General features: G+C 38.9%; 1 protein-coding gene across 6 annotated transcripts in view; it reads left to right on the plus strand.

Annotated features, from left to right (window-relative positions):
* The window catches only part of LOC129185423 (CUB and sushi domain-containing protein 3-like), a 307,190-nt gene that overhangs the window by 270,483 nt on the left and 20,923 nt on the right, over positions 1–15,784 (plus strand). For all 6 annotated transcript variants that reach the window (XR_008572067.1, XM_054782498.1, XM_054782497.1 and 3 more), the window contains exons 60-63: positions 3,372–3,545; positions 11,865–12,038; positions 12,281–12,354; positions 13,620–13,731. Coding sequence is in view for 5 of the 6 variants with exons in the window: in XM_054782498.1 (XP_054638473.1) it covers positions 3,372–3,545; positions 11,865–12,038; positions 12,281–12,354; positions 13,620–13,731 (534 nt within the window). In the remaining variant the exon portion in view is untranslated. The remainder of the gene's footprint in view (positions 1–3,371; positions 3,546–11,864; positions 12,039–12,280; positions 12,355–13,619; positions 13,732–15,784) is intronic.

A 15,784-nucleotide genomic window follows, 5' to 3' on the forward strand; every position in this document is an offset into this window, starting at 1 on the left:
GAAATGCCCAGGGGAGAATCGAACCCAGGTCTTCCCGATCTCCAACATGGCCAACATGCTAACCACTAGACCACCATGCGGCCCCAAACCAAGACCAGTGTACAGCAATATCCATGAACTCTTTATTGCTTTATTCACACATCACCCTTACTCGTTCGTCACCTCACAGAGTGTATACTTCCGGTTTCCCCCCGAGTGCTTAGCCTTCTGGGTAAAGAAGTGCACATCAACATTTACTAACACAATTAACATCTCAGAGAACGTAGTCGTACTCTGATCTGTTGAAATCTGTTGAAATTGTAGGTGAAATTGACTGCAGATGCGAGTGAAACTGTGTAAATGTAACTCCATCAAACTGTATTACTTTTATCTTGTAGATATGTATTTGTATTTATATGGGATGTGTATTTTATACTGTATGTAGTATGTGGAAGACTGTAAATATATAATAAATGATCCAAGCATTGCAACATCATCTAAAATTTTTAATTATCATAAATGTCGAAATCATGACAGTGAGCCTAGTTGAATGTGATAACGATGTGTAGAGGGGAGTGGAATAACTACATCTTTTCCTCTCCAAATCATTGAATTCAAGTGTTCCAATGAAAACAACTCATAATTTTTCAGAAAATGCATTTTGGACATTTTCATGCTCACAACAGTTTGGGGATGGCCCCTTCATGTTCCAACATGATGCACAAAGTAAGGGCTAAAAAGACATGGATGACCAAGTTTGGTGTAGAGGAGTTTGACTTGAGTCCCAACCTCGTTGGGATTAATTAGAGCAGAGACTGTGAGTAGTCCAACAATCAGTACCTCACAAGTACGTTTCTGGAAGGACGGTCAAACTTTTCTAAGAACACAGTCCTAAACCTCGTGGCAAGCCTTCACAGAAGAGTCGAAGCTGTTATATCTGCAAAGTGTGGGCTAACTCTGTATTAAACCCTATAAATTAAGAATTGGTTCTCGTTAAAGTTCATGTGCATATAAAGGCAATGTACCAATACTTCTGACAATGTAGTGTATAATGCCATATAGTGTTGCTACATGTCCAGATGGAAATGTTTTTGGAACTGCTGCCAAAGTAGAGGGTACCTTGGAAAAAAAAAGTCTAAATATTCCACAGTGGCATGTTCCACATTTGCTGTTATTCTCTGTAGAGGCTTAAATGATCAAATTAAACTTCCTGAGGCAGGAAAAATGTCCATTATCTGCCCATAATATGCGGTATAAACAACACAAATGTGATTGTGGTTTTTAACCAGATTAGATTTGTATGGAGAGCACTTGATTTGATTTGATAGGCACAGATTTAATTGAAAGGGTCCACAGAGCCGCATCTGCATATTTAAAATCTCCATGATATTGTCACAATATCTGTCGTTGCATTGCCAGAACACTAAACCTTATCTGTGTGACCCTTCAGATAAGTGAATCTGAAAACTGTCAACCATCTGCAAGATTGTGTATTTGTGCATTCATGTCTCTGTATTTGTGAAAAATGATTAGAAGAGAAAGGGACACTGGGGAATGATGAGTGCATGATAAGTGCTCTAATTTATCCACATCTGCAAAACCTATATCCTATTGCAATCCCTGCAGATTTACATCCAAGTGTGTCGAGCAAACAAGTTTTATTATACATGCATTTATTACTTTTGTCCTGTTAACAGCTTAGATCACTCGTGTTCCTCATCCTAGCATCGTTATTTCCACACAAAAGGTTATGAAATTCCAAGATTGCAATTGTCTCTAGACTCAGTGTGTAAACATATGCAAGCCATTTAGTGTCTATGCCTTATGAAAATGTTCCATCAAACTTCAACCGGGTTTAAGATGGCTTTACAATTGAAAGCATGCATTGTTATAATACCAACATTATCATGCATAATGAAGCTCACTTCAACTCTGCTGTCCCGTCAGTGTAGCAATATATAGGCGCTCACATAACCCGGAGACTTAAATATTCTGTTAATAAGTAGTAATAACATTCTAATAGTGTAAACGAATATTGGCAATAAAAGTAACAACCATGCAAGCATCATTTGAATTTATGCACTCTGTTTATAAACACATGACCTAGCATACAGTATTCTCTGTATTCACAAAATCATTTTAATGATCTCCAAGTGTTAGAAAAAATGCTTGTTTACTTGTCATAGCTATTTTTGTTCAGCTGCAACTGTAGGATGGCAACAGAATTGTCATACAGTTATGGGGGTTTTCTGTTTCATATTTTCCTCGTGCTCATGTGAAAAAGTAGCCTGTACATGTACAGTATAACCAAAAGCTGTTAAACTGCTGAAATCATATGCTCCCCTTTAGCGTTACTGTTGTTTTGAAAGAAAGCCATTCACACAGACAGCAGAAACGGTCCAAGCCTGTACTGCAGACGTTGCACAGCTGCCTCAAACATTATTGGATTTAACTCATATCATCTGAGAGGCATAAGTGCTGTTAACTCTCAAGCCTTGGTTTAATTTACCTGTTGAGAATACTTGCGCTTTTTGTGATTTCACAATGCTTTGCTAGATATTCCGCAGAGGTTAAATTGCTGCAGTTGCGAGGCTTTTTCTGTTCTACATTTTTGTTTTGAGTCTCTGTATTTATGCTTCTGGTGGGTGTGCGCCCTGGAGGTCACAATAGGGTTGTTGGTCACCTAACGTCTGCTTACAACAATGCCCTAACTTAACTCCCCCAAAGAGGGTCTCATTCCACAGGAAGAGTGGCCACTATTGAGCTGTTTAGCCACCAGGCAGGCAAACAACCTATTATTATGCAGAACAGTCGTTCACCAGCCTTGCCCGGCAACCACAACAACCCTTTTGTGACCACCCCCAGGGGGACACACCCATCAGAAACATAAATAGACTGGCAAACAGCTTTTACCCACAGGCCATCAGGCTTCTCAACGAAGCACTCACACACGCCGCACGCAACACATGCACACACTCATAGCACTTTATTTATTTATTTATTTGTTTGTTTGTTTGTTTGTTTGTTTGTATTAATGTCTCTTCTGTTGTTGTTGCTTAATTTTTTGGTATTTTTGTTTCTTATGTTCTTATTCTTTTTCTTGTGTTCTTTCTTTTCTTGGGAGAATGAACAGAATAAGAATTCCATTGCATAGTATAACTGCCTGTTTTACTATGCATATGACAATAAAACTCTTGAATCTTGAAATAGGGAGACTCCACACCTAAAAATGTGGAACTGAAAAAGCCCTTTGGATTAAGGGTGAAAAGTCTTCAACAAACAAGAAGAATCCAGTTGCCTCAATTTAACCTTTGCAGATTACCATGAACTAGATGACATTTTGCTAGGTATGCTTTGAGAATTAACTTAAAACTGTGCTTTGTTTCCTTTAGTGGTGACATGTCCAACACCTCTGTCCATCCCTAACGGTCTCTTGGAGGGCTCAGTGTGGGAGTGGGGCACCAGTGTGAGCTACAGCTGTCTGTCAGGCTATGAGCTGTCCTTCCCTGCTGTGCTCACCTGCACAGGGAATGGCACATGGAGTGGAGACCTGCCTCAGTGCTTGCGTGAGTAATAATCTAACTGTTACTGCACGATGGGTGTAAAGCTCCCAAGAAGATGTGTCTTGTTTGAAAACTTGCATTCTGTCCTGTACCCAGCCCTGGTTCAGGCCGAGAATATTCGCCTGTTGTTGCGCTTCTACGCTCTATGTAAACAGAACAAGCGCAAAGACTGAGTACCTCATTGATGGTGTTGACACAACACTGTTAGTGACCGCCAGATCGATATGTTCAATTTGCACACTGGGCTGGCTTTTTGTCATCTTTGATAAGTTGTGTATTAACAAGCAAGGTGGAATGATGGTGCATGGAAATATATTTCAATCTCTGTGTAAAAAGGCATTTGGCATTGTTGTATGTATGTTGCTTATTTGCATTGTCTGGAAAATCACCTCTTCTCTCAAAGTTACATTACGGAATATTGCACCCAACAAATGAATACTGCAGCTATTTCTCCCATTCTCGTGTTTAACCCTATTTCCCCAAATATTTTTAAGTTAAATGTAAACACAACACAAAGTTTAAAAAAAGGAAATGCTGTATTTCAAACTCTATTCCAGTAGTTTCCATTTGTCTTGTCAGAAGTAAGGCTCTTTTCTATTGCTTTTGCTGCTCACCACTTTAGGTTATCCCAACTTAATGAAATCAATGAAAGCCATAAATAACTTATGAAGTTTTAACAGGGGGCTCTTTTTGCAGGAGCAACAAATTATTGGCTAAATAAAGTAAGACAGTGCTGTAAAGATGCACCGGATTTGATGCTGTGTGAAAATACATGCTTTGTCTGTTAAAAATGAGAAATATATTATTTTTTTCCCTATAAAATGTAACTTGACAGGTAGCCCAACACCATGTTTCCATAATGATTCCAATATGAAAGCAGTGTACCTTCTGTTTATTGATTGGAAAACTTTAGATGTATTATAACCTGGACATGCACAAGTGCCTAGTCTTTCATTGTCATCTAGGAGTGTGGATTACATTTATGTTTTTCACAATATCAATATTTTGCGAATGAGGATACAGCGATCCGGAAAGATAAATACAACACATTGTGATATCTATGTAACGGAAACAGGGAAAACTTGTCAAAGCAGGGCCAGCGCAATGGTGACGCTTGCTGATCCTTTCCCCGGATACATTGCAGTCAGACATTGTGAACCAAAGACTGTCTGGTTTTCGCATTTAAACTCGGCAATGCATCCTGTACTTTTTGTTACAACTGTAGAATTTGTGCCAATGCGCAGGCCTTCTCGACTATTAAATGCAACTTAATAGGCAGTCTTAATACACGACTGCAATTAATTGGGCATACAATAACAACACTATAGATTGCTGACTCAAGGTAAGAGGTTATAAAAGGGTGATAAAATGGAATGGTTTGCACTATATTTCAGAATCACAATGTCTCATAAAAACATGTGTGAGATTACTCGGCCCATTTAAAACTAATTATATTGAACTGCAAACTCTTAGCACACAATGCCACGACAAAACTTGTTGGTGCAGGATTTTGTCTGTCTGTGGTTTGACACCTACCATGGATCGATGCTATTCTCTCGTTTATCGTGGTTAATTGGTTCCAGACCCGATCGCAACAAGTGAATTTCCATGAAGTAGTTTTCCTTATTTATAAATAGAATATTTTCGAAGTTAGAATATAAGTACTTAGACTGAACATACTTACCTGGTAGCATTGGGAGAGTCACATTATCTCCACATACTTCCTGCGGTGGCCATAGTCTCATCAATGCGATATTACGGACACCTAGTGACCATAATCTGGAGCTGCAAAACATTACAAAGTTTATAACACAAGTTTAGGAACTTTTAAAAGATGTAATCTGTTTTTAAATTTGACCTGTAACAACATAATTCAACTAAGAGAAGTACATAGTGCATAGGCCTTCATTTAAATAATTGAGTCGTTCCCGTATTTGTGTAAAATTAAAGCAAAATTTAGCCAACTTTCACATAAAAAAGCCAGCCAAAGTTCACACATCTGCATATTAGTGCTGTCTGCTCAAAATCGTTTGCATCACTTGCTCATCACAGGCAATTGAATATGCTTGTGCGACGAATTAAGTAATTAATGTAATCAATTTGCCTACTGGTGATGTTTGTTGCCATTCTATTCGTCCTGTCACTGACTGTCTTTGACGAGAGAGGCAAACAACACTAGCATGTGTAGTTGAGCTTGGAGCGTTCATCCACTTCTTGAAAGTATGTTTGCTCTGCGCAACCTTCTGTAGTAGTTCCAGCATCACTCTCTTACACCCATCTGCAGTTGGCTACTTTTCAGAAAAAGCGAGACAAGAGTGTTTTTTTTGTTTTGAAAATGTCTTTAAAATAAAAAATTTTATACCGTAGTTTGCTAATTTCTCAACACGAGTAAGCTAGCGTCATTGGCCTTTAGGGCAAAGGAATATGTCCATTCAGCATTAAACTCTCTATTTTCTTCCGAGATTTTTCTTTTTAGGGACGCATTCATGGTTATGTATAGCTTACTGCGGTGGTATCGCACTCAATAAGATGGCTTTTTTGCATCTCACTGCACACTCTGGCAGTCTCCCCCTTACCTTGCTCATCCAATCAGCAGTCAGAACACAGTCTAGATGCATTCACAGACTTGTGGTGAGTTGGGTATGTAACACTGAAAGACCGGCCAGAACGGGACAAAGTGGGGAGGAAAGTCACTGTTGACTACACTGCTGATGGGGATGCCATACAACTTAATGTCGATAAAGCCAAACTATCCTTTTAATATTTGTATCTTAGTTCATTTAGCCCTTTATATGCTTAAAAATACTATATACATACATATACACACACATGCGCATATATACTGTATGTATAGAGAGAAATCAAAAAGACATGGGTCAAAAAGACATACAATTTGATTAAATATGCATTTTTTTTTACTAATAATAGGCTGTAGTCAACCACAAAATAGCAATGATTTTTAAAATAAATGTATTTAGAAAAAACGTTGAAAAGTGAAGCGGCGAGGGACGACTATATGTATTGTCTACAGTTACCATCCACAACGTGACACCTTTACAATCTATACTTTCAGATTCATGCATTATTCACTTCCAAAAAAAGGACAATTTTGGAAAATAGTGCACTGTTAAAAGTTGAAAAATAAACACTAATATGAAATAAGTTCTTCCTCAGCCCCATGCCTCCTTCACTTCACTCCTTCAATGCATTTTGCATAATCCTTGTAACACCAAATTGTACATCTTCAAAAATACGCACCTCCTGCATATTTAAAAGGTGTCATTAAGAGTCATGCATTACCAACTGAAAAAAAGGTCTGACTGAGGTTCCCCCTGTTTTATTGTAAGGTCTACAGCAGGAGTGATTATCAGTGAAACACTTGGACACATCCTGGATATCATCACACTCATCAGCAATACACATTGAACCTTTATGTTCTATCAAGTCACAATGTTGGTGAATGTGTCCCACTAGTCAGTTGTTTTCAACGTAAAACTTTCGTTGCTTCCAATTACGATCAATAAGCAGCTCGTGTAAAGAACCGGCCTCTTGTAAACATGTAGTTAAGCTAGCCTCCTGCTGCAGTGCTCTAAAGGGGAAGCAACTCTGTGATAAATTACAGAGTTTTACGAAGGCAAATAAATGGAAATTGAGAAGAAAGAGCTGATCTTGGGTGTAGAAAAGCTATTATCTATGCATTAAAACGTCAGTGCAGAATTATGTACAGCAATGTTCGGTACTAGTCCTCATAAATTGTGCGGCCATTATTAAGTGGTAAATCTGCTTCACTTCATGTTAGTTCAGTGCATTTGCAGACCCTGACCCTGCCTAGCCACTATTATTGCACGGACCCTGGATATACATGTGCCATGAAGCTGGCCAGTTAGAATTTCGTAATTGTGCTTTGGATAAGATAAAAACAAAAGTCAATACACTGTATCAATTGTTAGACTTCCCCTAAAATACTTTTAGCTCAGCAGGAAAAATGTGTTATTGCTGACATTTAACATGAAGTCAACTTGTTTTGGATTTATTAATGTGGCTTCACATGGTATTACTTTGCTTTTTTACATGACATGCAGAAGGTTTGCACTTACTGGATGCGGGTTCCAAAGAAGACACTTTGCTGACTTGCGGCTCTGCAATCCTACAAATTGTGATCTGCTTGATTTCTGTTAAGATTGAACTGAAGTAAACCATGGTTTCATTACATATGCATATGTTTCCTAGCACAGCACATGGTAAACATAGTGAAAACAGCGAAATTCACTCTGGGGTTGCATGCCTGTCTGCAGGAAGGGCAACTTTGAATCTGGCTACTGCATATTGATTACTTCAGAGGCATTGATAATTCATCAAGAAGGCAAGAGGCTGAGAGAAAGAGAGAGGGAGAGAGAGACTGGAAATAAGTTTCGCTGGTCTTTCACTCTTCTCTTTCATGCTCATTCACCCACACACACGGACACTCGTACACTGGTAAATATGCTGAGCTTGGTTTTGCCTGGGGGACATTTTTCTCCATATATACAGTATATATAACTGTACATTATTCTGTAGCTGCTTGAAGTTTATGACTGATGTGTATGCCCCCTGTATTGTCTCAGAAAATGCCACTTGAATACTAATGCTGTTTGATGAGAATAATACTTGGGATGTCTGATATTGGCTTTTTTGCCGATAACTGATATGATTGTCCAACTCTCAATATCCGATTCCGATATCAACCAATACCGACAGGACTGGACTTATTACCTTACTATGTATTATCATTATTATGTATTATTATTATTTATTATGTATTATTGCACTACAAATTTGACTTCATCTGTTCGTGCCTTATTTTTCGCTAATGTCTATCTATCTACTGTATCTATCTCATATCTGTGAAGCTGTTGGATACAGCATCAGCAATTAGCTTCTCAACGTGGCTGTAGACAACATTGTACAAGTCGTGTTGTGGGCGTGGCTGGGGAGTCCAGCCTGCCGCGTCTGCCTATTTCCTTGTTTTTTTACATTCCCGCTACCCACCTACCCCGAACATGGTTCAGCAAAGCATTGGCTCAAGTACTGTATGTGCTGCGTGTGCACTGTTATGTCGACTGGACTCACTGCTGCAGCAGCACAGGGTGCTAAACTTTGCATAGAAACACTCCCACAAATGTTGCTCAGATTTAAGTTACAGACATGTCGGCCATCTCCTGGTGTAAAGTAAACTACAATGCAATGTTGCAATTTTGCGACTTTGGCGCTTCAAGGGCTGTAATGGCTTTCATGAAAAAAATGATACCAAAATTGACCGATATTACATTTTTATGCCAATATCGGGCCGATGTTATCAGACAGTCCTACTTTTGACCATTACCTACTGCTCCTTATTTATGTTATGCCTTTAGTGTCCATAACAAATTTTAACTACAGATCAATTTCATTACTAAATGCGTATATTTTTTCAAGTTTTTTAACACAAATTTTTGGAGAAAATCTTTGACATTACACTATATAATTTCCTGTTTTACTAAAAAGATCAAAAAACAGGTTTGTACATGAGTTGTAGCTGGTCCACCCACATTTCCCAGACACCCCTGATTGTTCCCACTTTGTCAGTGTCACCCTGTGCAGGTCTTGTGTCACAATTGTCAAATCTCTGCACCGCCAATATGGAATGGAACATTTCCCGGAATATGGTGGCTCAAAATATTGGTCTTCCTTTTTCAGTGTTCCACAGACTAGAAACAGCCTCACTTTGAGGCCTGTAACACACCAGCCAGTTATAGAAGTCCCATGTTGGCACTATACAATACTAGATGTGTAACGGTACATGTATTCGCAATCAGATTTTTTGGTTCCGAACCTTGAGTGCAGGTGCATGCAGAAGTACCACATACTGTGCATTGTGTGAGCTACAGGAACTGTTTCTGGTGTCATGCATTTTCTCTATAATCACATACAAGCGGTTGTGAAAGGCGACGCATACTGCGCAGGAGTGGAGATCCAGGCGTGCACGGCACAAGCATGGGGTGTTTGCATAAACAGCACAAAAGGCAGCCTGCTCCTCTCAATCAGTCATCTTCATCAGAGGGGCTGTAATCAGAGTTTTCTTCCATATTGTCTTCCATCCATCATCCATCTTCTCTGCAGGTCATCCTCACTAGGGTCGCGGGTATGCTGGAGCCTGTCGCAGCTAACATTCGTACCTGTGGACAATTTAGAGTTGCCATTTAACCTAACATGCGTGTTTTTTGGAACGTGGGCAGAAACCGGAGTACCCGGAGAAAACTTCCACATTGTCTTCCTCCTCCAAATCGCAAGGGCCTGTTTCACAAAAGTTCTTGCTACCATGATGTCAATCACCTGAAGCTGTACAATATGGAATTGAACCACAATTGTATGGAAAAATAACACTCCAAAGCCACACATGTCCTTTTCATGTGAAACAACCTGTCTTCAGTAATCTTTTATTGTATTTAAATATAAATCATCTCAAATATTTTTATGTCACTGTTGAGAATGTTGAGAACCACTGTTTGCTTGGAAGAAAATTGATGCAACAGAGTGACCCAGGAGTAGATTAAGTTTTGATTATTTTAGTCTTAGCAGACATTACAATATTGAAAAAATGCATCACATACTAAAATAGGTAGTTTTTTGGATTGCACTAAAAGGTTTCTTCTGCCTGAGTCTTACCTGAACTAATCTGATTTTTCTTGTTATGTGAAGCAGCAAAGGTAATTTTGATTTTGGGCAGGAAAGCCAGCAAGAACTTATCTCAGTCTCCACACCGTCAAGAGGCAGAACATGTCAGCCTGGAGCAGCAGTCTGCCTCATTATTGGCTTTATCCCACAGTGCTTTGACTGTATAACTGACTGCTGTGACTCTTGGTCTTGCCTCTGCTCTCAGACACCCCCCAAAGTGGTTCCTGATCATTGTGATTACTGTGGATTGATGGCTGCAGAAACAGTCAAATGCATAAGTGCATATGCCTTTGCCCCCAGCTAAATCACTCAAAGTTCGCTGAGTAGATGTGGACAGACAGGAAAATTGAAAGACCTATTTTCCACGATTTTTCACACTGCCTGGCTAAAAAAAAAAAAAAAAGTCATCACCGTCCCTCCCATTGGGTAATTACTGCATGGGTGATTATGCTTCAGCTGGCAACAAGATATTTGTTTGCCACTGCACAGTGGTACCCGACAATTCACAAGATGTAGTAGTGGAATAAAAATTAAGTCAGGGATAACTAAAAAACACACAAAAAAAACAAAACAATACAAGCAGTTGATGTTTGCTAAATACAAGGCAGAAGAGTCTTGAACTTGCTTTATTATGCTTGTCTTTATTTTATTTATTATTATACTGATTATTATATTTATTGTTCTGTTATGCTTGTTTCTATGTATTAATATTTATTATTATACTGATTATTTTATTAATCGTGAAAAAAATCTTAATTACATCATATTGTTACATTACCATATTATTATATGTATTAAAAATCACATATGGAATATAGGAAGTGAATAATATGTACTGCACAAGACATGGAACGGATGGGGGGTAGGATTAAATAAGCTTTGCTTCTTCCTACTCCTTTTGGACATGTAACTTGCATGCATGTTCCAAACCAAGACCTTATGCTATGGTACTTTCACATTATGCACAACAAGAGTACAGTATTTTAAACACATACAGAACATAAGTCTGAAAAGTTGGAAATGTGGCCCCTTACAATAACCACGGCTATGTCGGAAGACACAACAGATCCTGTGGTTGTGGAAAAGTTATTCAAGTGTTTTAGAAATGATTTGCATGCATTAAACATGAGACAACATCTAAGGAGATTGCTGAAACTACTGTTCTAAAAAACTTTGAAACTTTGCGCAGCGATCTGAATCTCTCATCAGTACAAGATCTTGGCACAAAAATATTGCAACCTGGACAGCGATAAATGTTGTGACTTTGCAGGTGCTCGTGGAAGCAATGCCACAGTAAATGTGTGTTGTAATCAGTTAAAAGCGGGCCAACAAAAATATTACAGTGTGACCTTTTTTTTTGCCTGTTGTCATTGGTGTGCAGTAGCAAGAGAAGTTGGCTCCATTTCTTTATGTCTGCTCTTGTCTTTAAAAATGTGTACAGTATTTACGCACTAAATATTTAAAATAGCCTTGCTAAGCCGAGATGTCCACCCAGGTTGACTGTTAAAGTGCAGACAACAAAACTTTTCCTCACTCTTGCCACTGGAAGTGTGTATCATCCATGCTGGACGTTTGCCCTCAGCTCATCATTTTAGCAGCATTTTTTGTTTTTTATCCTTGCCTTTGCAGCCAAGTTCTGTGGAGATCCTGGTACGCCTGCCAAAGGACGGCGAGAAGGGCGCAGCTTCATCTTCAAGTCAGAGGTGACATTTAGCTGCAGTGCCCCCTTCGTGCTGGTAGGATCAACAACACGAATGTGCCAAGAGGACGGCACCTGGAGTGGAGCGCAGCCTCGGTGCATTGGTACTGAGTCCTGTCTCAAACCATGTAGATTCATTTGTACTGTATGCAATGATCTGTTGTCTACTATTTAATTTCCAAGTTTAAGAGAGAACTAAGATATGGATTTGGCTTACTGCATGTCACTCCATCAATAATCAAGCACCTATATATAATGCTCAATCATTAATCAGCCACAGCTCAACAGGCTCCTTCTTACTCTAGTCCATTGTCTTCTAGTCATGATTTTTTTTTTCTTTTTGCAGAGCCTACAAGAAGCACCTGTGAAAATCCAGGAATACCTGAGTATGGCTTCATGAACTACACCACTGGTTTTAAGGTAAAGATGTTTTAGATACACTAGAACACTGCAGCGTGGTCTAACATACTGGCCAATGGTACGACATTAAAGACTGTAATTTCCCTGATTTACATATCTTGAATATGCTGATGCAACATTTGATACTCTGCAGAGTGCAGATGTCTAAGCCTGAACAACTGGAAGTTTGTCAACAGTTTGTCATACATGCATTACTCACTGAGAGACAAATATTCTCAAATTTCTCAATGAGAAACAAAGAAAAATGTCAAACTGCTATTGCATTTTTAACATAAGAGGAAAAACACTTCAAAAAAATGTATTGAGGTCTTCCTTTGGCTAATGCACATTTTCAAAAAGTCATGTGAATGAAATAGGTTTTACATAATCCTGCTAACGAGCAATCTGAAAAACGTCATGGCAGATATGATAATGTTCAATATCAGGCCATTTATAATTCATGCTTTAAAGGGACTGTAAGCAGCTGGCTCGAGATTACATTTTCTGAAACCAAAAATGACGAGAACACTACCACCAGCTAGCATACTCAATGTTACCAGTAGTGGTCTAAAAAAACAGATTGTACAAAAAATGCATTACGTCTAGTGTAATGCGCACACACGGTCTCAAAACGGGAGTAAGGCGAAGAATTGCACTGTGTATAATTCCAATTAAAAGAACATTTACACGTTTGTTTACAGTGAATTGAGGATAACCAATTGAAGCTACCATGCTTTACCAAACTCAGCGTTTGTAATAACAGTTTCAACAGTCTCCCAATGTTGACTGTTTGCATTCCGCATTTGATCGTAATGATCAGTTATGGCTTTCCAATAAAAAGAAGCAACTGGGTTTGTGTGAGCGTGAGTATGCACGGTATGTGCAGTACTATGTGTGAAACGAGACAGTTCAGATAGATCATAGTGGAGGAGAATATATATCATGACCCTCACCGTGGGCTCAGGGCTCGCCCTGAGATATGTTCTGCCTCTGTATTTCAATTTAATTTCCTCCTTGTTGCTTTTTCAGTGTCACTTTGAAGATAAGTGCAAACAGTTTCTTTTTATCCACCGTTCAGCAGGATATCAGATAAGACATTGTCTCCAAGTTGGAACCACAAGTAGCTTAGCTTTGTACTTGGATCACTTGAGAACAAAAAATGGGGAAGCCATTCTAAACAATTGTCTTTATCGGCTACTCTCACACTACGTACTACACACACACATAATCATTAAAATTAAGGGGAAAGGCTCTCACCACTTAGTCTGCTGTGCGTTTGTGTCCAGGTGGGCAGCAGAGTGGACTTCCAGTGCCAACAGGGACACATCCTGCATGGTTCCACCACCCGCCTCTGTTTGCCAGATCTCACCTGGACCGGCATCCAGGCTACCTGTGTTCGTGAGTACTATCTCTTCTTTTTTTAAGGCACCATCTGTCATGTTGTCACTATCCTTGTGACTTTCATCAAGCCTCCTTCCCTTATTGCATTTACTGACCATGATAGTTGAGGTTTTAGTCTGCTTGTAATAGTGAAGTGTATGATTAAACAAGTTGAACGCTAACTAGTCCCTGAGCAGTTGTTTGCAGGTGTTTCCAGGCCAACCGCTTTTGGAAGCTGCAATGTAATCCAGTTACAGTTTCTCTAAGGGCTCCCATTCAGCATCAGTGTCTCTATTGAAATACGCTTACTACATTTGACTATGCTTGCACAGTAGTACAGGAAGTATGTGTGGCGATAAAGGGCCTCACATGATACTTTGTCATCCAGATCTTCCCCGTGTAGGAAAACCCACTTACATTTCCTTTGTGCTGAGGTGGCCGATACTGTAGTGCCTACCCTTGCTTTTCTGCATAATCTGCTGTGCATGTGTGAGTGTGTTTGTGGAAGGTTGATACGTTGTTTTACTGAATAGGTTGTCTTTGGCCTGTCTTGGTATTAGATGAAACATAATCAAGGGTGTTGGTCAGTCTTTGACCTGTTTATTTTTTTCTTTTATGTTTTTCAGTAGGAAATACAGTGGAAGCTTGGTTATTGTGTCATTAATTCGTTCCAGAAGGTCTCAATGAAACCCGAATCAATTTTTCTGATAAGAGAAAATACAAATCGAATTCATCCGTTCCAATCACCCAAAAAATTGTTATAGCTTTACAATTAGTTTTACATGCAGAAAATTATTTGAAATGCATATAAAAGGGACAAATGGACACACTGTCACTCGACACCCCTTGTTCAGGCTGTTCTTTCTTTTGGAAGTTTCCAAATTGTACGTCATTCGGGACATTGGAATTGTGAGGTTCCACCGTAGTTCTGTCCAAACTCAGTCAAGACTGAAGAACACAGTCTGGTCTCTTTGCACTGGTAATCAGCATACTTATTGATGCAGCTTATTTACTGAGTACTGGTACTATTCTTTTGTGCATAACTGTAAGACTGTAATGTCACCAACTGAAATGACAGTCATTCTGAAGCACTTCCATTTCCTGGCATCCTGTGTTGAGCAGTACACTTTCTTTGCCAGCTTTGTCTTTATCTGCTGAAGCTGCAGCCCAGCAGGAGCTACTCTCTGGCTTTCATCCATCACCTGTAGTGACTTGAAAAATTTATTGATTTTTCTCTGCCCTCGATCGTCCTGTCATTGTTAGCGTCGAAATGGAGTATAGAATGGATAAATAGAATAGACTGGATCAATGCAAGTCTTTAAAAAAATATATACTTTTCCAAGTTAGATACTTTAAAATATAGAACTCTGTGTTACCCGAGTACCATATTTTTTTTCACCTTTTTGTTTGCACTTAATTACTGCGTAATTCCTGTTATTTGTATATTTTGATTTCTCCTTCATAAATTTAACAACAAAATCAGCTTGGTTTTATCATTTTATATTAATGGTTGTTTTTTTTTCATTAACTTTCCCTCTACATCCTTGAGGCTGCGCACAAAGACCCAGTTGGAACTATAATACATGGCATGAGCATTATGTACTGTATATGTGCTTGAGCATGAGGGGTTTTATGGGTCTGACACACTGTATTGAACCCCTGTATTGGTCAAAACACCATCATAACTCCTCCAGAATACCATTTCTCTATGATTAAAAGGTCTTCTGTTTTCATGAAGAAATTTAAATTGATTTAAAAGAGGGGCTGACTAATCTTGTGCTACTTAGACCCTATTGATGCAATTAACATGATGGACAGTGTATAGCTGTCACACTGTATATAGCATCACACTGTAGTCATTTTCAGTTTATCATGTTGTTCTTTTTATTTTTAACAGTACATATACTGTGGGCTAAATTGATAGCTACAGCAAAAAAAACAAGTATGTAAACAATATGATCAGTTACCTTTTTAATTTTAGCAGCAAAGCCAACAGGGATACGTTATTCCTTTAGATATCAGTGATAATAGCAATTCTTATCAATTTTTCTCGAATTGATTCATTGTTAAG

Source organism: Dunckerocampus dactyliophorus, chromosome 7 (genome assembly GCF_027744805.1).
Source record: "Dunckerocampus dactyliophorus isolate RoL2022-P2 chromosome 7, RoL_Ddac_1.1, whole genome shotgun sequence".
Classification (NCBI taxonomy): domain Eukaryota; kingdom Metazoa; phylum Chordata; class Actinopteri; order Syngnathiformes; family Syngnathidae; genus Dunckerocampus; species Dunckerocampus dactyliophorus.